Source organism: Maylandia zebra, linkage group LG16, assembly GCF_041146795.1.
Source record: "Maylandia zebra isolate NMK-2024a linkage group LG16, Mzebra_GT3a, whole genome shotgun sequence".
Lineage (NCBI taxonomy): Eukaryota > Metazoa > Chordata > Actinopteri > Cichliformes > Cichlidae > Maylandia > Maylandia zebra.
This window is the reverse complement of record NC_135182.1, coordinates 36063875-36088840: the sequence shown is the minus strand read 5'-3', so window position 1 is coordinate 36088840 and position 24966 is coordinate 36063875. Positions and strand designations below refer to the sequence as shown.

The 24966-nt window shown below is 47.8% G+C and overlaps 2 protein-coding genes across 2 annotated transcripts; both read left to right on the top strand.

Annotated features, from left to right (window-relative positions):
• The first annotated feature begins 107 nt into the window (after positions 1-107).
• On the top strand, positions 108-6827 carry rmp64 (ribonuclease MRP subunit p64). Its single transcript, XM_004566037.5, has 9 exons — positions 108-264; positions 400-554; positions 4373-4461; positions 4763-4891; positions 5028-5105; positions 5199-5494; positions 5606-5664; positions 5747-5961; positions 6040-6827. The coding sequence occupies exons 1-9, from the start codon at positions 180-182 to the stop codon at positions 6341-6343; spliced, it is 1410 nt and encodes a 469-aa protein (XP_004566094.2). The 5' UTR covers positions 108-179; the 3' UTR covers positions 6344-6827.
• Positions 6828-13234: 6407 nt separating this feature from the next.
• ralba (v-ral simian leukemia viral oncogene homolog Ba (ras related)) lies at positions 13235-23495 on the top strand. Its single transcript, XM_004566035.5, has 5 exons — positions 13235-13369; positions 20194-20385; positions 20744-20952; positions 21547-21724; positions 22225-23495. Exons 2-5 carry the CDS (start codon positions 20272-20274, stop codon positions 22345-22347), a joined length of 624 nt encoding a protein of 207 aa, XP_004566092.1. The 5' UTR covers positions 13235-13369; positions 20194-20271; the 3' UTR covers positions 22348-23495.
• Positions 23496-24966: the final 1471 nt, after the last annotated feature.

The window sequence follows — 24966 nt, the reverse complement described above, 5'->3', positions numbered from 1 at the left end:
ATTGTTTCTACGCTTTTGTTCTGATCAGTTCGGAGGAATCATTTGTGTTGTAAGTACTTTAGCAGAGCACACTCGGCGACTGCGGTGCCTTTAACACAGACGATGACGTTTACGCGTGCTCGTACGCCATTGGCTGTGGGACTTCCGGGACGTATTTTGTTTTTCAGGCAGACTCGAGCATGGCCGTGGAGCTCTGGAACAGAGTCAACGTCCCTTTTCCCAGCGCCGTGTCCGCTGTCCGCGTGCCCTTCACCGCACAGACAGGTACGAGCCGCAGCGCGCGGTCACTGACGTGCTGTGTGCGAAATAACACGCCGCATGCGACCCACGTGGGAGAGCCAGGACTCGGCGCCGCGTGGCTGTGAGGTGACGATGATGATGGTGTTTGTGTTTGTGCAGCTGCAGACGTTGAAACGCTGCTGACGGAGCGCGAAAATGTGCTGAAGCTGCTCCGCAGTGAGATGCTTCAGACGGAGGTCAGGCTGCTGTACGAGCTGCTGTACGTCCTGAACAACAGCTACCGGGGCAACAAGACGTTCAAGGCACTGAAGCAGGTGAGCGCTGTCTCCAGGGCAACCGTGGGTGTGTTCATTAAGAGCTCAGGGCAACTCGGAGCGCGCCCACCTGAGCTCCGAGTCACGTACAGGTGATATCGTCGTGTTGGTGTTGTTCCCAGATCAACATACTAAATGTTGTTCCAGGATCAACATTGCAAGTGACCAATCAGAATGTTGTGACGTCATACTTTTGCGACTTCGGGAAAAACCGCCGTAAAACAACAAACTGTACTTAAGCTGCGAGAAACCGCCTCTGTCCGCCGATCAACGGACCCTGACCCTGACCGTAACCCTTTAATAAACGCTGAGCAGAACTGATATTGTCCTTGCAACATTGGAATTTCATAAATGCACGAATGGCTTGGCGCGCAAAAGAATAACGTCACAACAATGTGATTGGTCACTTGCAATGTTGATCCTGGAACAACATTTTCATGATGATGTGGGAACAACACCAACACGACGACAACATGTTCCTCCTCCATGCAGCCAGGCAGCCTGTCGTTCACAGTAGGGATGGATGACGCCACGTCTGTATGTCCTATACTGATGTCATAGATTTGGATACCGATATGACTCCGGTATAGTCTGCTTTTAGTCATAAATGTCATATTAAGATTTAAAAAAAGCAAAAAAACGACTAAAGTTCTTCTATTATACTTGTAAGCAGCCAAAATACTGCTCAGCTCAGCTGATCTTTTTATTTAAAGCTTTGAAACAAACGTCATCACCGGTATCCAAGAACATTACAAATTCCAACTTTAGATCTAAGTATTTAAAGTAACATTCAAAACGCAGTTTTATGCAGTTCTGAAAAACACATGAAGCCCAATATCATCACAAAATAATGTTTGTATTCAACAACTTGATTGATTGATTGATTATGCCTTTAATGAAACGTTGGTTTGGCAGCACGTAGCGAGGCTCACAATGCTCCTTTAAGCACCAAAAACTGACATTTCCCACAACAGAAATGCAGTTCAGCTTTATTTATACAGCGCCAGTCGCCTCAGGGCGCTTTATATCGTAAGGTAGACCCTACAGTAATACATACAGAGAAACCCCCCTATGAGCAAGTAAATGGCCTGTATTTGTACAGCACTTTACTAGTCCCTATGGACCCCAAAGCGCTTTACACATTCTGCCGGACACTGGCGCCACCGGGCCCTCTGACCACCACCAGTAGGCAACGGGTGAAGTGTCTTGCCCAAGGACACAACAACCGAGACTGTCAGAGCCGGGGCTCGAACCGGCAACCTTCCGATTACAAGGCGAACTCCCAACTCTTGAGCCACGATCGCCCATAGTGGGAAGGAGAAACTCCCTTTTAACAGGAAGAAACCTCCGGAAGAACCAGGCTCAGGGAGGGGCGGGGCCATCTGCTGTGATTGGTTGGGGTGACAGAAGGAAGACAGGATAAAGAGACAGATTAATAACACGTGTTGTGCTCATCGAGTACAACAAATTCAGCAGTTTTCTCTGTTATCAGCTTTGCTTTGTTGCTTTCTGGACGGAGTTTCTCGCGACTCTGAATGTTTTCCAAAAGCGTTTGTTGATACTTTTCTGCTTCGTGTTGGAGGCCTGGATGAACTCTGTACTAGGGATGGGTATCGTTTAGGTTTTATCCGATACCGGTGCCAAACCGGTACTTTTGAAACGGTGCCGGTGCTTAAACAGTGCTCAAACCGGTTCTTAAAGAATGGAGAACACAAAATTGGTCCAAAAACCTCTCATGTTCAGCTGTTTTTTTGTAAAAAGATAACAATGTTAGCCTTTTCTGCAGCTATGGGGCATATATGGTATCACTCTTGGCTGGAAGCAGTGCTTAAACAATGGAAAAAACAAACTTTGTCCAAAAACCTCTCATGTTTAACTGTTTTCCACTTTTTCTTTGGTCATTTTAGCCTTTTTGGCCAGGGTGAAGGGAGTATCTGCCATCAAACAAGAAGACAGCTGCATGTAGCTATGATGATGTTTGCTAGTTCACCTTACATGCATTAATGTAATAACGTGGTTAGCCTACTCAACGTAAATTACACACGAACAACATTAAGCTACTCACGCAGAGAAGAACGGCTGCTGCTGCATCATCATCCTCATCATTCCTGCTACACTGGCAGGGCTAGGGGCCAGGACTCTCCTCTTCGGGTTTTTGGGGGATGTTGCTAACTCCGGTCTGATAACAGGCACCACACCCGCAGTAGATGTGCTCGGTGTGAGGTCTCGCAGCAAGCTATCAAATACGGCGCATTTCTGGGCTTTTAAAAAAAACGCTATGCGTCGCCAGGTGTTTTATCGGATTCGAGGTGTTACCTCCTTTGACAGTATCACAGTATCAGCTTAAAGCACTTGTTGCTGCTGAGTTTGCATCTTTTGCTGTGAAGTACAGACAGACTTTTGACCGCTTGGCCTTGGGCGTTTTTAATCTGTAGCTCTGCTCTAACAGAACGTACGTACCTGGCCCCGCCTACTATCCTCGGAAACGTAAAATGATTGGCTAGAATCTAAAGTGTGTCACAGCTCAGGAAAAAAAAGCACCGAAATAAAGCACCGAAATGTGCGCTGCTTTTCGGTCTGGTTACTACCGTTTATGTCAGAACCGGTGCCATCATGGCACCGGACACCGGTACCCATCCCTACTCTGTACTGAGTCACTGGATAAACTCTGTGTGCTCCTGTATTTGGTATTTCTGTGAGTGTTTAATCATGTTTGTGGTGTTAAAGTTCCCAACGCTGCTACCACATCTTCCTATTTTCTTCTTTCAGTCTGAAGTAACTCCACGCCGCCGACAGGTCTCGCACACAACGACCGCTCTATCGCATGACACATACTGCTCCGACGTGCTAAGGTCACGACCTCGGTTATGCCGTGTCGCAAGCTTCATGAGGCACTTTTGTAATATTTAAAGGATCGGGCTACACTTTTTATTTCTCCTGATATCTGATCAAGTCATTTAGGTCAGGATCAGGCCGGTGCTGTATATGGGATCGATGCATCCCCAGTTCACCCCGATCCAGGTTCAGCCTCAGACTGTTGTTACATGTAACATCACAGACACGGAAATCATGATTAACAGGATGAAAGCGTGTTTGTGACTCTGGGGACAATAAAACAGCTGTAATCAGACTGACAGCCTGACAGCTCCCTGAATGTCTCCAGAGTCACAGCATCAGAAAGACCTCCAGCATAAGTTATCAGTGAGCCTCCACAGACTGCTGTTTGTCCTTCACTGATCGATGTCCTCAGACGAGTTTTAATACAAAGATAACCTGAGTGAAAATAAACTGCAGTTTTTAATGCTGATTGTATTTATCAAGGGAGACGAGGTATCTGTGCCCAGCAGCACTGCAGTCCACACCTTGTGGTGTGTTGATGGTGAGTGTTTCACGTCTCTGTGGAGGAACTTTGTCCCACTCTGAATAGTTGGAGGCTTTTCCAGTATGAGCGCCTGTCTATGGTCACCTCGGTCTGATTAAGTCCACACTTTGACTCGGATGCTCCAGAACCTTCATTTTGTCTTCAGAGCCAATCAGAGGTGGAGCTGCTGCTGCTGCATGACTGCCGGGCCCACATTCTCCTAGAGAGCAGCTCAGACCATCACGCTCCCACCGCCGTGTCCGACTGCTGCTGTGATGTTCTCTTTATGTTTAATGCAGATGTAACGGGACTCAAACCTCCCAACGTTCAGCTTTTGTCTCCTCAGGCCACGGGATGTTCTCCCAGAAGTCTCGGAGATCATCCAGATGTTTTCACTAGGCCGGTGTTCTGGCCTTAGTCAACTAGCAGACTAACCTACATGTTCCTTCCTTCAAAGGTGGAGCAGTGTGTGAACCGGCTGAAGAACATGAAGCTCGATGCTGCTCTTCAGGAACTGTCAGATCTGTGTCCGAACAGGATCCAGAGGTAAGTCTGCGGCTCGCTGTGAAGTGTGTGACGTGCAGAGCAGGTCTTCATCGTGAACCTTCACTGCTGTGACCAGGTCGGATTCATGAACCAGTCCACTCAGCTTTTATCTACTGAGTGCACAATGAAAATGTGTGTTATTCCCACAGTAGACCGGGGGTGGGCAACTGCATGAATGAAGTCCTCTCAGCATGCAGACGGACGTCTTTATAGAAGATAGGACGGAGATTCAAACTGTGAAATTCTGTGTGGATGTCAGTTTCTGCCACAGTCTGCAGTGGTGTGTGTCTGTGTGTTTTAGGCAGCTGAGCATCAAGGACGGCCAGTGTGTCGTTCCCAGTCAGCCCACGCTGGAGTGGATCTGTCTCAAAGTGCTGGGGGCCGCTCGGCTGACGAGCTGCACGCTGCGTCGCTGCAGCAGAGCTTTCACGTATCCTTCTGTGAGGCCGTTCTGTTCTCAGACTCGGCATCGATCTCCGCGTGAACGACGTGCGGATGTCTTCATCTGAACCAAGTCTGACTCTCGTGCCCTCTGCAGGTTTCCCCTTAACAGCTGCTTGTTTCAGACTCGCAAAGCAGCAGATGAAGTGGGAGGAGTTTGTCATCCTGAACGTGGTGATAACCAGCATGCTCAGCCGTCTGTGGTCAGGACGTTTTCTGCAGCATACGTGCATTTAGAGAGAGAGCGCACTAAGTCTGCAGAAAGTGTTAACATGTTGTATTTCGTGCGTTCTTAGGGTGATTTTCCGTGGCGTGCTGCTCGCCCTGTCCGGCCTCTACCGGCAGCTCCTGGAGCTTCTCAGAGACGTAGCCCGAGTCCAGCCCATGCCCTTCCTCACAGACTTCTCCCTGCCAGCTGATCTGGCTCAGTTCCTCGGTCCCTCTGATGCTTTGTTATTGACCAAGCCTGCGGCGCACAGCAGAGCGCGGCAGGAAAAGAAGCAGGCAGCGAAGAAACTTCCAGCTGAAGCCAAGAAGACCTGCGCGCAGAAAAGAAAGCTCAAAGAAGACCTCGGCGTTGCAGTTATAAGAGGTAGTCTGCATTCATGCGCTGTTTTTCCCAACGCAAACGTGACCTCAGTGAGACGTGAACCTCCCCACATCCCCACTCACATCCCCACTCACATCCCTGATATTTCTCCAGGCGTCGGCCTCGCAGCAGACAGGAAGTCTTTTTTCAAGCTGTGCAGGACTTTCACAGAGGTATGTGAGCAAGCACGTGACTCGTCTCTACTTTTACTGTTTCTAATGTTCACGTATTTACTTCTTCTTCTTGCGACTCGAGGGCAAGTCGACGCCCAAACAAACGAGCAGAGCTGACAGGAGACACGAGTTCCAGAAGCAGGTGAGAGATGCTGCTTCTTTCTCACACCTGGAGATCCGTGTGGACGAGATGATTCGCTGGTGCAAATCCCAGAGGATGGGAAAGGAAAAACGCCTTTTAACCTTCCTGCAGTTAAAGTGCCGGCAGATGAAATGCCTGGAGGCAGCGGGCTACAAGTAAGAGCGACACTTTCTCAGGAAGTCTTCCTTTAGCGTTCTGCAGAGGTGCTCATGTTCTCTCTTCTCGTGCTTCAGCGTCCAGAGGAAGCTGCAAACCTTCAAAAAGGAAGCTTGCTGGGCTTCATCTCCAGAAGGATCAGCGCCAAAGACCTTACGTTCGCTCGCCTCGAGGAGACGTGTCCACGGGAGAATTCGTTTTCATACTCTCAGGAGGCTTATGATGAGAGGCGGCGTAAAAAGGAAAGAGCAGGCGGGACGACAGACACGAGCTCGACTTAGCGGGGACGACCTGAGAAGCGGGACCGCTCGAGAGGCGACGTGTCGGAGCACGGTCACTCACGATGACATCGATGACATTTTTGCCTCTGCAGGTCTGTGAAGCCCGAAAGCGCCGATTTAAGGTCACAGACAGACGAACAGTCTGAGCAGGTTTGGAAGCAGAAGCTGTGCTCGCCATGTTTAATGTGTCTCTCATTAAAAGCTATAAAGCACGGAAACAACTGAACCCCCCCAGACTAAAAGATTCTGTTTTAATTTGGGTACGCATGGAACACACACTCACCAGCCACTTCATTAGGTACGCCTGTTCCAGCTGCTCGCATACACACGTGTAACCGCTGGTTCGCATCAAGATATGCAGTAAAGCATCTGTGGATGCACAGCACGTCAACGGTTAAAGATCACAGCGAGCGTCGCTGCTGAGGTCCAGCCGAGCTGGTTTCCTGAACTTGCCTGAAGGATGTTGGCTGCAGTCTCAAAGCAGAGCCATGATGAATGAACCCAACCCAGTATTAGACACCTGATACAGTGAATGTGTGAAATCAAATGTAAGAGAAAATAAATTAACTGATGGAGCTGAAATATGACTGTGTGAGTAGAATGCTTATTTAATGAGCATGCAGACTGAAGCCTGTGCTTATGGTTTGAAGCATGCATGCAGTGGCAGCATGTTTACGTGCTTCTTCTGTCTGTCTGAAGGAAATTTAAATCCGTTTGTGCAGCTGTGCCAGTTTTTAATAATGTTCGAAGTCACGCACTACAGATCTGAGCAAGGCTTTTACAGTAGTTGGTGTATTTGGCTCCCCCTGGTGGGCTCGAGGATCAGCGCACAGACAAATTCCAGGCTCGATTCATCTTTGGGAATACGGAATAATTCTTTCATCCTACGGCCCGCGGCCGAAGCAGCGTGAGACGGCTCAGGTGTCAGCAGGAATGAGTCTGTGCTGAAGGCGTCTCAGAGCCTGCAGTGGCTTCTGTTAGCAGACAGACGGGCACCGGTCCTGCTCTGACACCAGCAGCCGGCACACAAGCTAAAAAGTTTTTGTTACAGCCACTATGTTTCATCATCACCTGCCAAAGAAGATGGAGTCGTCCCATCTGCACCAACGCTGCGGCTTTCATCTCCGTCAGAGCTTCACTGGGCTGAGTTACAGTCTCACATCAAACTGCCAGATCTATTTGAACACAATACTTAACTTTCTGGGTTTGTCAGGGTCCACTCTTTTATTTTTCACAGCCTGGAGGTGAGGAAGAGGTGCAGGAGGAAAATCGTAAAGGTCTGCATCATGTATGAGAGCAGAAACTGAGCTGAGGCAGAAGGTTAGTCTTGATTCCACTTGTCTCATTTATCATTTAAATAAAAAGTAATACTTCTGTAACATTAGGGAACTTTCTCCTGTTCACCAAAATCACCACACAGGCCTGCTGTTCTTCTTAAATGTAATATCGATAACCTTGGACTAATGCTAAATGTTAATAAATAATAAAATAAACAACCTACGTCAGTTAGGTCTCTCAGTATTTTGTAGCATTTCTTTGCACTTTTGCCTTTTTACTGCGCAGTCCCGGATCACGAGCGCTCCTCTACAGCTGACGGTCTTCAGTTCTCCCTGCAGACGTGTCTTTGTGCCGGCCAGTAACTCTTCTGGAGGTCGGTCTACATCAGGAGTGACACATGTTCGAGGTCTTTGTCAAAGCCACGACCCAGACACAGTTTTGCTGCAGAGTGTTTTCTCCATGATTCTCCTTGACGAGATTCCCAGTTCCAGATGCACAGGACTCCCACTGCCGAGTTTCACTGTGGGGTTTTCTTTGGACTCCTTCCTTCTTCGTCAAGACATAAGCACCGTCTCTAGTTTCATCTCATCTGACCTGAGCTTGTGCTTTAAGTCTACTTGATCTTTCTCCAGGCTTCTTTCTGTTTCTCGAGTCTAAACTGGTTTCTTTAGTTTTTGGCGTGATGGCTCAAAGCCCCACTGAGTCTAAACTGGGAGATGACCCTCGGTTTAGACTTGATTTTGCAGCTTTGAGCGATTCTGTGATTGAGTGCAAAGCTCAAAAGTCTGGAGTGAAGTTTTTCACCTACATGTTAGCTGGTTACAGCTACACTCAGTATGCATGTGAAGGCTTAACATCAAAATAAACAGCAGAGGCAGCACAAACCTCCAGTCTGCGTCTGTAAACACGTGAATATCCCATTAAGATCAAACAGACTGTGCATGTGTAGCTTTCATGTTTTACAAAGTGTTGCTGTGATAAGATGAATTTATATTTCCAGGTCTTCATTCACCTTAACTTAGACACAGCCCCTCCATTGTCCAGTGTTGGCGGACTGTTACCTGAAATAGATCCACTTTTACCATTTTCAGCATCATTATCAGGCGCGTGCAGCGCGGCGTCTGCGGCGCGTGCACCTCGGGTCAGTGTAGCGAGACCACGCGGTCGTCTTCTGTCAGCTGGGACGTGTTTAATAGCATAATTGTAAAGAGCTGGTTCTACACGGCTGAGTCGGCGCTGCAGATAAATATATATTTTTGCAGGTGGTTCTCCAGGGCGGGTATAAAGGTCTGTATTCCCAGTTTACTGTTCTTCAATTTATTTTCCTCACACCTTAATAGCAAAAGAGGAATTGTGCCCATAAATGTTTAAAGGCTCTGCTTTTTTATAGCACGCAGCTGTGGGATTGTCAACATTTGTACTCTGAGGTGTGTTAAATTAATCACGTCATTACCTCCACAGGAGGGAAAAAGCTGATGGAGTAATGGTGCCGTGCACTCCTCAGCCAGGCCTGCAGTGGAACAACGAAGGCAGAAAATCACCCAGACTGGGGAAAAAGAGAAACCATGCAAAGTCTAAATTTTAACGATGTGAGCTCTGAATATAAACAATATAATTTGTGTATACAGTGGGGCAAAAAAGTATTTAGTCAGCCACCGATTGTGCAAGTTCCCCCACCTAAAATGATGACAGAGGTCAGTAATTTGCACCAGAGGTACACTTCAACTGTGAGAGACAGAATGTGAAAAAAAAAATCCATGAATCCACATGGTAGGATTTGTAAAGAATTTATTGGTAAATCAGGGTGGAAAATAAGTATTTGGTCAATAACAAAAATACAACTCAATACTTTGTAACATAACCTTTGTTGGCAATAACAGAGGTCAAACGTTTACTATAGGTCTTTACCAGGTTTGCACACACAGTAGCTGGTATTTTGGCCCATTCCTCCATGCAGATCTTCTCGAGAGCAGTGATGTTTTGGGGCTGTCGCCGAGCAACACGGACTTTCAACTCCCGCCACAGATTTTCTATGGGGTTGAGGTCTGGAGACTGGCTAGGCCACTCCAGGACTTTCAAATGCTTCTTACGGAGCCACTCCTTTGTTGCCCGGGCGGTGTGTTTTGGATCATTGTCATGTTGGAAGACCCAGCCTCGTTTCATCTTCAAAGTTCTCACTGATGGAAGGAGGTTTTGGCTCAAAATCTCACGATACATGGCCCCATTCATTCTGTCCTTAACACGGATCAGTCGTCCTGTCCCCTTGGCAGAAAAACAGCCCCATAGCATGATGTTTCCACCCCCATGCTTCACAGTAGGTATGGTGTTCTTGGGATGCAACTCAGTATTCTTCTTCCTCCAAACACGACGAGTTGAGTTTATACCAAAAAGTTCTACTTTGGTTTCATCTGACCACATGACATTCTCCCAATCCTCTGCTGTATCATCCATGTGCTCTCTGGCAAACTTCAGACGGGCCTGGACATGCACTGGCTTCAGCAGCGGAACACGTCTGGCACTGCGGGATTTGATTCCCTGCCGTTGTAGTGTGTTACTGATGGTGACCTTTGTTACTTTGGTCCCAGCTCTCTGCAGGTCATTCACCAGGTCCCCCCGTGTGGTTCTGGGATCTTTGCTCACCGTTCTCATGATCATTTTGACCCCACGGGATGAGATCTTGCGTGGAGCCCCAGATGGAGGGAGATTATCAGTGGTCTTGTATGTCTTCCATTTTCTGATGATTGCTCCCACAGTTGATTTTTTCACACCAAGCTGCTTGCCTATTGTAGATTCACTCTTCCCAGTCTGGTGCAGGTCTACAATACTTTTCCTGGTGTCCTTCGAAAGCTCTTTGGTCTTGGCCATGGCGGAGTTTGGAGTCTGACTGTTTGAGGCTGTGGACAGGTGTCTTTTATACAGATGATGAGTTCAAACAGGTGCCATTCATACAGGTAACGAGTGGAGGACAGAAAAGCTTCTTACAGAAGACGTTACAGGTCTGTGAGAGCCAGAGATTTTCCTTGTTTGAGGTGACCAAATACTTATTTTCCACCCTGATTTACGAATAAATTCTTTACAAATCCTACCATGTGGATTCATGGATTTTTTTTCACATTCTGTCTCTCACAGTTGAAGTGTACCTCTGGTGCAAATTACTGACCTCTGTCATCATTTTAGGTGGGGGAACTTGCACAATCGGTGGCTGACTAAATACTTTTTTGCCCCACTGTATCTCATCTTTGCCTTTATTTTAGAAAACTGTCTCATGTATCAGTTTTCTCGGATGAATAGAGAATAAAGAGAAGGATTAAAAAGTGTGAGCACAGACGGTGGTTTACAAACCTCAGTGAGAACCGGCCCAGAGAGCTCACTGACATTTTATTGCCACCTCCATAAACGTGGTCTGCAAAAGTCCCCGTCGTGCAGTTTCCATCCACTCATTCATTTTCTATACACACTTTTGCAAGAGGCACAGTGCCCATTACACTGCAATAAGAGCTGCACTGCCTCTGCTTTGGCTCGTTCGACTAGACGAGCTTAAGGTCGGCTGCAACATCCGCTTTAACAGGACTGAGTCTCAGCATCACACCTGGATTTTATCTTCACAGCATCAGCCATGCATCTTTAAAAAAATCATCATCTCTGTTCTAACAATATGTAGGAAGACATGGCGGTGCTGCTCCTGTGTCTCAGAATAAAACATTTCTTCTACGACAGGACAGGAGAACTCACATTTTGAGTTTCTGTAAAAGGCAAAACATGTCTGGGACGCTCTCTTTATTCTTACTTTGGCTAGTATTTAGCCAGAGGTCAGGGTTCACTGACAGCAGGTGGTTTTATTGTCATGGAACTGCTGATCTGGCATGTCTGAGCTACAACACTTGTTCTTAATATTATGTCTCAGTGGGCGTTTCTGTGAATCACAGACTGGAGGACCAACAGTGAAGGGGATGAGCCGACTGGACTCTGTGAGGAACCTCAGGTCCTTCCGTTTGTGCTGGAGAACTTCTGTCCGTCTGTAGCAGCATCAGCAAACTAGTCCACCAAGCTGGAACCTCATTGGTCAGAATCTGGAGGTGTTTGAGTCAGTGAGGGGCCGCAGTTCACTAAACACACCGTCCTCCATCATGGACAATCACAACTAGTGATGTGCGGATCGATACTGAAATATCGATTCCTCCGATACCAATCATTTATGTTCTAGAATCGATTCTCACATTAAAATATCGATATTTTAGTCATTTAGGGTAAATTTGTAGTTTATCATTAACAGGAACACAGTGGAAAGAAACTATATCATTTGGATTGTCAACATTGGAAGGAACTACTTCCTCTTCTGCCTTTCATAGTCATGTGCAAAATACGGCTGTATAACTGTGTCCAGCCCCTGGCGTGCGCACTCGCAACAATGGCTGAGTGTAATTGGAGTTACGTGCAGACGTATTTTACCTCCACAAACAGCCGAGATGTGGTTTGCAATACATGTGGCAAGACAGTGAGGTGCTGTGGCAAGACCACTAACCTCGTGAGATACCTCACAGGAAATCAGATCACAGAATATGACGAGCGTATGTTGAGGCAAACTGAAGAGGAGAGGGACAGGTGCTGCTAGGGCGAGACAGACGTCTCTCCTTTAGTGCTGCAGGCAGGCAGCGTGTTCAAATAGCCACAACTTCAGGTTTTTTATTTCTATATGATGAATTCTGCATTATTAAGTGATAAGAGCAAGTAATATGATGTCCTGTAATCATGATGATGCTATAATGTGAGATACAATAAAAGATACAATAAATAAAGTAAGTTTTTGCACAAAGTATCAGTATCGTCGATACCACCCTGAATTTTACTTGGTATCGGATCGGAAAGGAAATCAGTGGTATCGCACATCACTAATCACAACTGCTCCGTTCCGGTCAGCAGAGCTCCTCCTCCCTGAGAATTATCCAATCACGCTGCGAGAAAGAGCGGTTCAGGAAGTCCTTCCCACCGTCCTCGGAAACCTCTCCTCTTTGTAACAGGTGAACACACCTGTCAGGACACAAGACTCCACACAAGTCTGTTTCTCATATTTAAAGTGTTAAAGCTATAGAGCTATTTATTTGAGTTTTGCTCTAATATTCACAAGAATTTGCTTTTCCACAATCCGTCTTATTTTTATTTATTTTTTCATGTTAAAAATGATTTTCACATTGGTTTATGTAACATTTCGCACTACCTCACATCCGTCAGTATGAAGTACTTGTTGTTTTCATTGTAGATCATAATATTGATAATCTTATTCTTGAAGCTGCTGCTGGAGCACCGTCACTGTACACAACCATCGCAGGGTTCGTGTGCTAGCTGTGGGGTTTCCCTTACAATACAAAGCTCCGTAAGGCTCGTGCTGTTGTGATTTGGTGGCGTATAAATCAAACTGAACTGAATTCAGAGTATTGTTTATTTTCCCTGCGGTGTCACGTCACAGAAACCTGGTCGTCTTTAAAAGTTCCTACAACATGTTTTGAGTATTAACTCCGAGGATTCATAGACAGTAACTGTGCTAGTTTTACACCACTCTGTTACACTGAACTGTTTTTTGTTATTTATTTAAAATTATTAATTAATAATTCATAATTATTAGTAGTAATTTTTTTTTTATTAGTAGTAATCCTGTCCAGTTAGAAATCCAAGTAAACGCTGGCAGTCAGGCTGATTACGTCACATCCTGCCGTTTGCAGCTTGTACTTCCGGAAGGTGGGGCTTTTGTTGCGGGAGCGGTTTGTATATGTAGACCAATGCCTCTGTGTTCGCTGTTAACGCGCTCAGCAAGATAGCGGCAGCCTCGGGCAGACAAGCGGATCGTGCTTCGGTAAGGCTCCGGGCAGCCCCGGTCAAGCGGAACACCGTGAGTCTGTAACCGGGGCTTTGGGGAGGTTGACGGTACCGCACCTGCTGTAAGGACGGGCGAGCACCCCGCGGGTCCAAAGGCTGTCCTCTCAGCACCCACGGCTGTGAGGACACCGGGACACACACTGGTGACTGATTAGCTGTCTCTGTGGAAGCTAACGTCAGGCACGAGCTGTTTGTTTGGCCGGTCGTTAGCTTAGCTTCCAGTGACGGTGTAGCCTCGGTAACACAGACACAGCACAGCCTGTCCTCTCCACGGCTGTGCTGTGGCACTACAGCGGCTTTACCGCTCCTGTTTGCTCTGTTGTTGTGTAAAGTTACCGTTTAGAGACGGACTGGGTAAAGTTAGCGGTTCTACTTTGTTTGGCGGTAGTTGCTGAAAAGTTTTTACCTCTGGGAAGATGAGTGGACACACCCAGTGAGCCAGGTCCGGCTCATGTTCCTGTAACTCAGCTGATGTCAGCGAAAAGGACAGTTTGGTGTGCTAACACTGAGATCATGCTGGTGCTGTCACACCTGTCCTCTGTCTGTATGTGACGGAGAAAATCATACATGGAGTTTCTCCTGTTGTATGGAGGGACACCTCTGTCAGCCCCCTGACTTTGGAGGCCCTGCAATGGTCACTTTAACCCTCCGGTGAAGTGCAGAAATGTGAGGAGGAAGGCAGCTAGGTGAGTGCTCCGTGTTTACATGTATACAGTTGAGGTGCTGGTGGAGGGACGATGCTGGCAAAGCAGCAGCACTTTTCCTTCTCTTTGACAAAGCCCGCTGTGGGTCTGTGTGAGGGGAAAGTGACCGTGTGTGGTTCATCACACAGACTCGTGTCATTCTGGGCTGACTAACACCTCATTTAAAGCAGCAGTGACATCCTGTAAGCTCACAGTCTCGTGATCTTCTGAAACCCTCGTAAACAGCTCCCGAGCACCGCGCTGATCCAAGCACAATAACAGCTCTTCCAGGAAAAGCAGGTCATCAGTTTTGTGGGAATTCCTGTGGTTTCTAAAAGCTGGTGGGCCATTTTTATTTGTTTTGGGGGAAATTGTATTTAAAGGGCCCATATCCATTTTTATAGTGTTATGAGATGTTTATGGAGAAAGTTACCCCCCAGCCCCACAGGCCTCTTCCAAGGTTTATGGTTATGATGAAAGAACTGACCTCCCAGCCCATTGTTCCTCAGTGGGCTGGTTTCAGTCATTATGCAAATGTACTGATTATAAGATTATAAACCTGCAGCTGAGACTGAAGAAGTCAGCTGGATGATGATGAAACGTTTCTCCCACAAAACGCTACGTCCAGATGAACAGAATCGACCTTTGGAGACTCCTCCAAGGTTCCCTTCTTCCTACGTGGACAGTGGGTACTCATGTTGAGCTAACATCCACCCACGGGCTGCTTCTCACTTCTTCTTGGGTCAGAGCTAAGTGGAGTTTGATAGCATGCTGCTAAAAAATCACTATGACTGAAACTTTATTAAAAGTTTTTTTTATCTCCAGTAATTTTATGTTCCAGAAAATGGTACAAATATCAGAAGAGTTATGTGACAGCACGTAAAGCAGAAATAACCAAACTGACACTTTCCTGTGACCCGGAGATCTGAAATCCCAGTGAATTACTTTAGCCGGTGACATTCCCGCAGGAACAGGAAATCCTGCTGTGGATAACCTAGAGGAATGGTGAGCTTTGGTCAATGTGTAGCTCTGAGGAGTAACCATGAAACAACCCATTTATAACCAGCAGGGACGTACAGCCTGCGTACTGCATTTTAATGCAGACAAACTCACAAGTGAAGTAAGTAAAAGTTTCTCTTGTTGTCAGAACAACTGTGAAATCTGGGCTGTAATGTGGTCCACAGCAAACACACAGAGCTGCTCACTGAGCTGCTGAAGTCACATTTTCTACCCACTGTTTCTAAGTACAGCTGATCAGAGATCAGATGACAGAAAGCGATCGCTGAGCCGAGGTTGTAGTCTGCTGAACGAGCCGTCCTATTGGTTGTTTCTGCCTGTCGCTCACAGACGCTGATTTGAGAGCTGCTGACACTGAGACGGTCCGTTTGCAGACGTACTTCAGGTAGATGTCATATCGATGTGAACCGAGTGTGAATGTTATGAGTGTGGATCATTATCTTTGGTTACTCTTGATGAACCTGCTCAGTCAGGCTGCTGCTGCCCACTGACTAACAGACGGTCTGTGCTGAGAGTCATGCAGGTTATTTATGTAACTTAAGTTCACTGAATTATCTTGAAAGCCCGCTGCGGTCTTTTCCTGCTGTGCATTAGCATTAGTGCCATCCTCTCAGGTCTGTCATTAAATAGAAGTGAGGCTGTGTGCTGATGTAGGTAAGTGCGTAGCAGTGATAAACGGCGCCTTACTCAGCAGGCCGACGGGGCTTTGTCTAGTTCTGTCTGACTTAATTAGAAGTAGAAACTCGGCCTGGACGAGCACTCGGTGTAGTTCTCTAGAAGACGCCCACCGACATGTTCTGATGTCCAGATATTTACACACAGTAGTTGTAACTGATATGTGTAACACATCAAATATGGAAAGCATTACATCCTGTTTCCTTAAAGGAAGAGGAACTGCTTATGCAAATAAGTGTTTGTGGAACACAATGGTAGCCCAGGGTCGGTGTGTTTCAGTTTTAATTAACACCTCACGGCCGGGGTCTTTCACTCATTCAGGCCTCTGTGGAGACCTCAGGATGTTTTACGTCCTTCAGGTTGTAACTGTATCTGCTTTAATAACCGGTAGTTTTTTGAAGGGGAAGCACAAACACGGACATCATTTGGTTAGCAAAGCAATAAACCATCATATTGGTTATTACTTTACAGCCGTGTCCTGGCTTCTGTATCGATGCCTTGTTACAGAGTAAAGTAGGGGAAAGTGTAACTGTCCCGGTCGGGACGAGCAACATCTTTAAACTGAGTATTTGTTGTTCATTTCTTTTTTAGAGCACACGTCGCTCTCTCTGCTCGACAGATGCAAAGCCTGGGAGATTAGATTTCACACAGTTGTCCAGTCGCCTCGCTGTCTCATTAAACCCACGTCTGTGTTTAAGCTGTAGCTGCAGGCCGCAGCACCATGTCTCGCTCCAGCGTGGAAGTATTACAAGGCAGATTGAGGTTGACCACCTCGCCTTCTCCGATGGTACAGACAGTGTGAGAGCAGTGAAGTTTACCGTCACCACCGGCTCCGTGAAGACAGATGGAGCGGAAATGTGAGGTGGTGCTTTTATTTCTTCCAGGGGCGGCACTGCAGGCCGCTGCGCTGGTGTAGGTGGTATGTACCGGGGCCCGTTGTGATTATTTGTCAGGAAAATGAAAAGATATGTTTACATTGCAATGAGAGATAAGTAGTGGGCAGCTGGGAGTTGCTCAGCAGGAACAAATACATTTGTGATGAAATGTGTGCTGAGAAGTGGACTCATCGGTCTCTCCGTGGTGAATCAGTCCAGTGGAATGCTCCGGGAATGGGAACGACTCGAGTGTCTGGATAAGATCATCAGGGTCAGCTGCAGCATGGGGAGCAACGATATCTGCTTTGTGTTAAAGGCGTGTTGCTGATCCACTGCAGGGATCAGTGAAGACTTCGTATGCGTTTACGTTTGTTTGAAAGGTCCCGCTCGCTGCGGCCGGAGGGCGAGGACTGTTACAGACGATCCGGGTCCCTGCTGCCCAGTTTGGTCAAAGGCTTCTCTGTACACTCTCCTGGCTCAGGGTCGTTAGTATGCACAGTGGGGAGCTCGCTTTTTGAAGATGTCTCTCGTGCTGCTGCGTGCTGTCTTTGAAAGTAGGAAAAATCATTTCCTGATGCCCAGATGTTTGGTAAATAACCCCGCAGGTCTTTATTTTTTTGTGTGTGACCTGCTCGTACTCTTACCTCCATCGTATTGTTTTATCACAGCGAGCTCCAGTTATGGTTATAGTGGGAACTGTGTGCTCCCTCACTTCTGCTGGAAAAGAAGGAAGTGTTGAGAGGACAGAAGCATTAAAGTGAAAGCTGTTTAGCATGCGCGACGTATCGGTGGGCCACATAAGTGTTGTGATTGACTCAGTGGATCGGTATCGAGATGAGAAAACTAACTGATCTCCTTTGGAAATCCTTGGAATTTGGAGGTTTGTTATTTAGGGAATAAACATCACTGTTTTCTTCATCAGACAGGGAGAGGAAATCCCCCCCACCCCTGGGATCAGACGAATGTGGAAAGACGGAGCATCCTCGGGCTCTTTACAAGTCTGGCTCAGATGTCTCGGCTTTACTCGGCACATAAATCCAGTTTGGGTGCTTCACACTTTCTGTTTGCTGTAATCTTTTGTTAGGATCTGCGAGAGTCTCTGCAAACCTCCGTACGTCTTTGCCAGAGTGTGAGGATGAGTGCAGAGGGAACATCGGGCCGTTCTCCAAAGGGAATCTTAATGAATTCTTGCGCTGGTGTCATCTATATTTCAGGAGCCTTAGAAACCAGAGCGGCCTTGTAGGCTCCCCCCATAACCCCACCGCCCCGAAGAAGGACCAGCACCGCGCGCACTCAGCTCCTGGATGTGGGTCATGCTTAAATATGAATTTTTCATATCTTTTGCAACTGTCCCCTGATTTTGGCCCTGCATTCAAAGTCGCAGCGCAGCTGGTGGAAATGTGACACGGCCCCACCCTCGCTGTGTGAACTTCCCTCGGAAACTTTCCACTAAGCACACATGATTGTTCCTTTGTGAGTGCGCATGCGCCATTAGCGTGCTGCCTGCTGTAACCCCTAATTTCCCTCGGGATGAATAAAGTATTCTGATTCTGATGATGCGCATGTTTCACACTGCCTGAGTTTATTGGCTCTGACTGCTTTGTTTATGATGGAGTCTGTGTCTGCGCTGGCGTACGGAGAAGTGGGTCGCAGTAAATAATTTACACGGTGACCCCTCCTCTGTGTCAGCTGCCTTCCTGATGGGTGTTTGGGTATGTGTAGGCTTGTGTGGGTATCCTGGCCTGTGACTGATAACAAAGACAGGAAGAGCACAGATCAGATTTCACTTCCTGCTAGGATATAGGAAGACCACGATGCCTCATCGCCGGCATCAGCAGCTATCGTACGACGGCTGACGCAGCAAGACGAGTTCTGCTGTCAGACGATGTAAAGAAACTGACGTTCACACACAGGTTGTTGCTGTTTGATTTCCCTCCAGGAGTTTGTAGCTTCTGCAGAGCTCTTCTATTACATGTGTGAGAGGCAGGAGGTTCCTGAGTGTGAGCACTGAGCCCACTCTGTGAAATGAAGTGTTTGCTGTTTGGGTGGAGCAGATTTAGAATAACGCCAGGAATCAGCTGTGTGCTGCTGTTAGTGTGACAGCTCAGAGGAGGCTCAGCATCGTCCCAATGAGGGAGCTGGGGTTCCTGTGATGGACTGTGCAGACTTCATCTCAGCTCGTATGGTTCGTGCACGGAGTGGCCAGCTGTTGCGCCTCAGTGGCTGATGAGTGTTCGCCTGTCCGGCATGAGCGTCGAGGGTGCAGCGCGGATAACAAACGGGGAGTGACAATGCCTTAAACACAGATGGGGGTTAACTAATGAGGACTGAAAGTCATCAGTGTTTATCAGGGCTGGAATTGTGTTAGCAGGCTGCTCTGCAGGAAGCGATGGGTCATAAGAGCTCAGGATACAGATACAGTCACAGATGCATCCTATGATATGGATGCAAAAACAGCTTCTCTTCATGACGATCGCCTCTCAGTTACAGCAGTGAGCTGATAATGTCTGCAGTAACGCATTTCCTTCTGAACACGGGACTTTGACTGATTGTTGACTGCTGTGAGCTTTTAGTTTAAGCCTTGTGATTTAAGTAGAGAGTACGAGAGAGCAGTTACATATAAACACAGCGTGTCCCTACCACAGGAAAAAGTCCACCAATGATGTCAGCACGAACTGTCACATGGTTTTCATGTGTGACACTAACTGTGACAACAGGAAGTGAAGTGTTTTTACCACCACGGCCCGTCCACCAGCTCCACTCGCGTCTGACTTTCTGCCTGCTTGTATACAAGCTCCTGTGACGCTTCGTGTAAAGGTGGTAGATAAGAAACGCTTAATGCCAGGAAAAGATTCCTCGGACACTCAGTCATCTCCTAACTGATCAGATCAACAGGCTTTCACACATTGCTGGTTATGACTGAAGCTGTCGGCCGTGCTCAAACATATAATGAAGAAACACTTCTGATTCCTGCTGAGCACTGCAGGTAAACATTGTTAGACTGCTGATTTGTTGTGAACCTTATTTGATGCACTCCACAGCACCACGTCCACAGCATAGAGCAGGTGAGGGCACGGCAGCTATCGTATCTGACACAGAGAAGGTTGTGAAGTCGGGTAAAAGCAATTGACTGTGAGCTTTCACCTTGTGAGGGCAGAGCCATTACAGAGCAGATAGATGGCAGGCACGTCTCCCTGCTCTTTAACCAGTTTAGCACACGGTGGCCTGTTTAATGCATTTGTAAATGCTGCTTTGCACTGAAGAATGATGGCTTCATTACTTCTGATCAGTTGCAATGACCTTTTGATGGCGAACTTTATAAAGTTCTAGGATTCACGAGTAGGCAATTTGGCGCTTTAATGGAGATGATGGGGGTTAAGATTTAAGATTAGCTGGAGCACAGCCTGGAGTCCTGGCACAGCGAGTCAGAGTGAAAGCTGCTAAGAAGCAGCTACCATCTGTCCTCGCGCTCGTCCACGGTACGCTTGTGTTTTCGGCACACGGAGGTTATTTACTGTACGCACTGATGTTTCCGCTCTTGTCCTCTACAGGTCGTGAGTGTGTGTGTGTGTGTGTACCTGTGCACATGTGTTTGAGTGTTTAAGAGAGGCACAAAGAAGAATCCAGTGATGGCTGCCAATAAGGGTAAAAACCAGAGCTCTCTGGTGCTGCACAAGCTGATAATGGTGGGCAGCGGCGGCGTGGGAAAGTCAGCCCTCACCCTGCAGTTCATGTACGATGAGGTGAGTTAACACTTCTAAGGCACTGCTGTAGCAAGGTCACGACAGCAGATGAGGGGGTTTGGCTGCAGGCGTGACCACTCTTCATTTATTTTACTATCTGGATTTTATTTGCAACCTTTATGATGTTTTCAGTGGTTTACCATAAATGTGAAATGAGTCCCTTGCTCCCTGTAGCCTGAGACTAACAGCCACTCCTGCCTAACAGAGGCGCTGCTGTCACTGGTCCCCACCTGTGTCGGGGAGAGCTCCGGCTCCCAGCAGCATGTCTGCAGGCGTTTTTGTCCATGCGTCTGATTTCCATGTTAGCCTGCTGAGTCACTGCTGATCAGGCGCCACTGCTCTGCCTCTTCACGTGTAGTTTGTGGAGGACTACGAGCCCACCAAAGCAGACAGCTACAGGAAAAAGGTGGTTCTGGACGGGGAGGAGGCTCAGATCGACATCCTGGACACCGCCGGGCAGGAGGACTATGCTGCTATCAGGGACAACTACTTTCGCAGCGGGGAGGGCTTCCTGTTGGTCTTCTCCATCACAGAGCCCGAGTCCTTCGCTGCCACTGCTGAGTTCAGGTACGGATGCGTGCGTTCAGTTTGGTGCCATTAATGAAAGCCGGCGAGTGGTTAAAAATGACATCACTGATCATCAGCCATCGTCGCTCGTTACACATCTGCTGTAGAGTATCCAGAGTCGGCACATCAGCAACAATCTGCACCCACGAGTGTCTTTCAGTGTCTGGATAATACATGAATATCCAGATCGTGTAGAGTCACACCCACGTCACAGTGTCAGTGGGGAGGCGTGTCAGTGTGGACGTGTTGTGGCAGGAAGGTGCAGATAGGATTAGAGCACAGCAACAAAACACTGAAGCTTAATGCAAACGTTAGTCAGCAGCACTTTGAATCAAACACGTCAGCCTCTGAGGCTCGCTGAGAGGGGAGAGGATGGGATCCTCCAAACGGCTACAATGCAAGTTAGATTAGTGTTTTTCAGCAGTGTACATGACGGCAGCACGTCCGTCGACAGTGTGGAAACATTAAAGCGCCGGCCCCGATCCTGCTAATCAACCTGTAAAAGTCTTTGTTTCTGTGACGCTGCCAGCTGGTTATCATGTTAGATTTGGGGAAACGTCCTGAGAAAGACCAAATAATCATTTGTGCTCACAGGGAGCAGATCTTGCGGGTGAAGGCAGAAGAGGACAAGATCCCGCTCCTGCTGGTGGGGAACAAGTCGGACCTGGAGGAGCGTCGGCAGGTGCCCGTGGACGAGGCCCGCGGGAAGGCCGAGGCGTGGGGCGTCCAGTACGTGGAGACGTCAGCAAAAACCAGAGCCAACGTTGACAAGGTATCATCACTCAGACGCACCAGCACAGAGCTGTGCTCAAGTTTTAGGCACTGAAGGTGACGTAAACGTGATTCAACAGAAATTAGAGTGCGCCTCCCAGTGGGGCCGTTTCCAGCATGACCCACTGGGATGAGGCCCAGACCCAGGAAGGAGGTGGGCGGGCACAGGGAGGTTTAATGCCCACGACCCTCCATACAGCAAACAAAGAAATTCTGAGAGCTGGTTTAATCTCTGTGGACCTGCCACACTTCTTTTTTGAATTATTTTTGGGGAATTTTAGCCTTTGAGATCGAGCAGGGGAGGGCGTGCTGATGCACACGGGTGACCCGCTCCACCCGATGAGTTGTACCAACGCCCGCGTGCTGCTGGTCTTACTGGGAGCCGTCACATAGAGTACTGAGGAATCGGAACGTGCCTGAAGCTTCTGCACAGCTGAGCTTTTGACTCTTTCACACACGAGTCCTGTATGTGTTATAAATATGCGATTGATTTCTTTCCAGGTGTTCTTTGACCTGATGCGTGAAGTGCGAGGCAAGAAAATGTCTGAAAACAAAGACAAGAACGGGAAAGGGAAGAACAAGAAGAACAAGAAGAGCTTCAGGGAGAGATGCTGTTTACTTTGAGCTCCTCGTGGACCTGAAAACACAAAGCTCCACAGAACAGAGGAGCAGAGCTCAGCGTCTTTGATCTCAGTGAATCTGATTATTTTTTATTGATAGCTTGTTATAGTTTCATGTCTAGAACAATCGCAACCACTATGTTGCCAATCTGAATGAATGAAAGCTGACTGGCTCTGCTGTGAGGATGGACGGCGACTGCAGCGCTTGATGGCTCACAGGAAGCCAGCGACCAAACTGCCATTGACACTAACTGTGCTGCTGGACACGTTCAGCGGTTTACTGCCTTTCCTTTGGTTCCTCTCTCTCTACAAAGCCGTTAGTTTGTTCGCCTCCTCTAATCTGGGCCTGCAGTCAGTGTAGACTGCATGTACACTGATGGCCTCTCTGTGGAGCAGGTTTCCATCGCCCACTTTGTGTTTGCAGTAGCTGCTGAAGCTGCAAGTTTAATGTCCGGTTTCCCCCCCCCCTGCCTTCAGGTTTCTTGAATATTTTTCTTCAGTTTCATGCGAGGAATTGAGGTTTTTTCATCCCAGGAGGTTCACGCAGTGCAGTCGTGTCCTGACACGATCACCATAAATCAATGTTAAAACCATTTTCAGTGAAGCTGTAAATTACATCCTCGCTGACTCAGAATCCACTCATTTCTCTTCACGTACACGCGATGAGATATTTTAACGTTTGTTCTGTATTTTAAGAATGTGGGAAATGAATGGTGAGAGAGCTCTGCCACGTCGGTGTGACCCTCCTCAGAGCGCAGACGCCACCGTTTGTCCAGGAGCGAGGTTGGATCGGTGCTGGGAGGCACGACAATCCAGGAGGCCACCCTGCTAATGCATTCAGTCTGTTAGTCTCCATAGTCCTGATCTTCTTTTGAATAACATGCACTACATTGTCAGTACCTTAGAAGTGGCTTCATGCTGTGTTGAGTCACGCTGTGCCAACAAAAATTCAAACTATGTTTGTGGGTGTGTGGTATGTATGTTGTGTAAGAGTGTGTGTGTGCATTTGTGGGAGAACCTTCTTACCTTGCTGTGTGTCTGAGTGAAGCTCTGATGCTCCAGCTGTTGTGTATTCAGATGTTCATGGTGACCCTGCTGTGTGTTTGTTGGCGGCTGAGAGCTGCTGAATAAATGCTTTTCTTCCTTTTTTCATGTCTTTGTAAGGAGCTCGATTCAATGTCCGACTTCCTGCAGACAGATGTAAAAACGTTGGTGGTGTGGCAGGTAAGGGGAGGCGGTGTGCTGCACAGCGCCCTCTGGTGGAGGCAGCGGAGCCACTTACTTTATGGCCACAGTTACAGCGACATTATCCACTGAAACGTGGCTGCCAGTCCGTGGTCCCCGTGGGGCATACGGCCTAGTTTGGTCAAATAACCCAGCACTCACTCACTTTGCATCGATTGTTCCTCTGCCATCAGAAGAGTGCCAACGGCCTGTTTTTCTCCAATCTGACAGTGATGTAGTAGCACCATTTATATTAACCTCACAGCCTTATCTTACACGGCAGGAATTGTGTGACGCCACCCTGGAGATGAACCGGTCGTGGGCTCTCGTAGCTGAAGCCCCTGGGGCGGCCGGGTCACTGAAACTCATTTCACAGTGTGAAAACACGGTTGACTACATCACTTTGAAAATAGTTTTCGTGTGGAGGGTGGGAGGAAGCTCCTTCCCTGGTGTTACAGGAGGGGCTGCTGTAGTTCCAGGTACACGCCGCCCTCCTCCACACAGCTGGGGTTATTCCTGTGTTGCTGTTAAATCTGACTTCATCTTATTCTGCCTCATTTTGAAACGTCCCCGAGTATTCAAGCTGGGTTATTTATATAATGTTCCGGGATTATGGATTTGCTCTTTTTCACTGTCCGAGCCGAAACATCCCTCACGTCCTCAGGCTGTGCAGCAGCTCCGGGCCGGCGTCTGTACCGCGCCACAGATAAGACTCCTCAGCTCGCTATTGATCATATAGGTCCGCGCAACTAAAGGGAAAGCTAACATGAGAAATAGTGTGGGGAGTTTCAGCCTGTAATGATAATGGCTCCACATTTCCTCCATACTTAACACAAACACACTAATCCTCCGTAATTTCCATCTCCGGTGACACCTACTAGGTTTAAAAGCCTGTGGCAGTGTTTCCACCAGAGAAGCCAAACATGTCACAGCTCTGATAAGCACATTTACCTGCCTGACACTCACCTCTCTGGATCCCCACTCTTCGCCTGCGCCTCTAAGTAGGCAGATTAGGTGGTCTGTTAAACCCACAGGAAGGCACTTATTTAGAAATACATGAAAGGGCAAAGTGAGCCCGGCTAATGACCGATGCTGTGTCACCGGCACACTCTGGGGTCTTTTATCATTCTGCAGAGAGGCCCCCGTCCTCTGAGTAACCCTCATTATATCTGAGCTAATGTTGGGGATGAGGATGTGCGAGTGATAAAGCACCATCACAGTCCTTCATTATACAGAAAGAGAAACAGACTCGGTGGAATTGTGCTCGCCCTGTAAGATAAATGCAGCGGACAGAGAATAACTCCTATTTTAGCGACTGTGCCACATCCTGCTGTCTGCGTGCAGTCTCTGCGGGAAACGCCTGTGCACGCTCTGCCCACAGGATGGCAGTGTTGCTGTT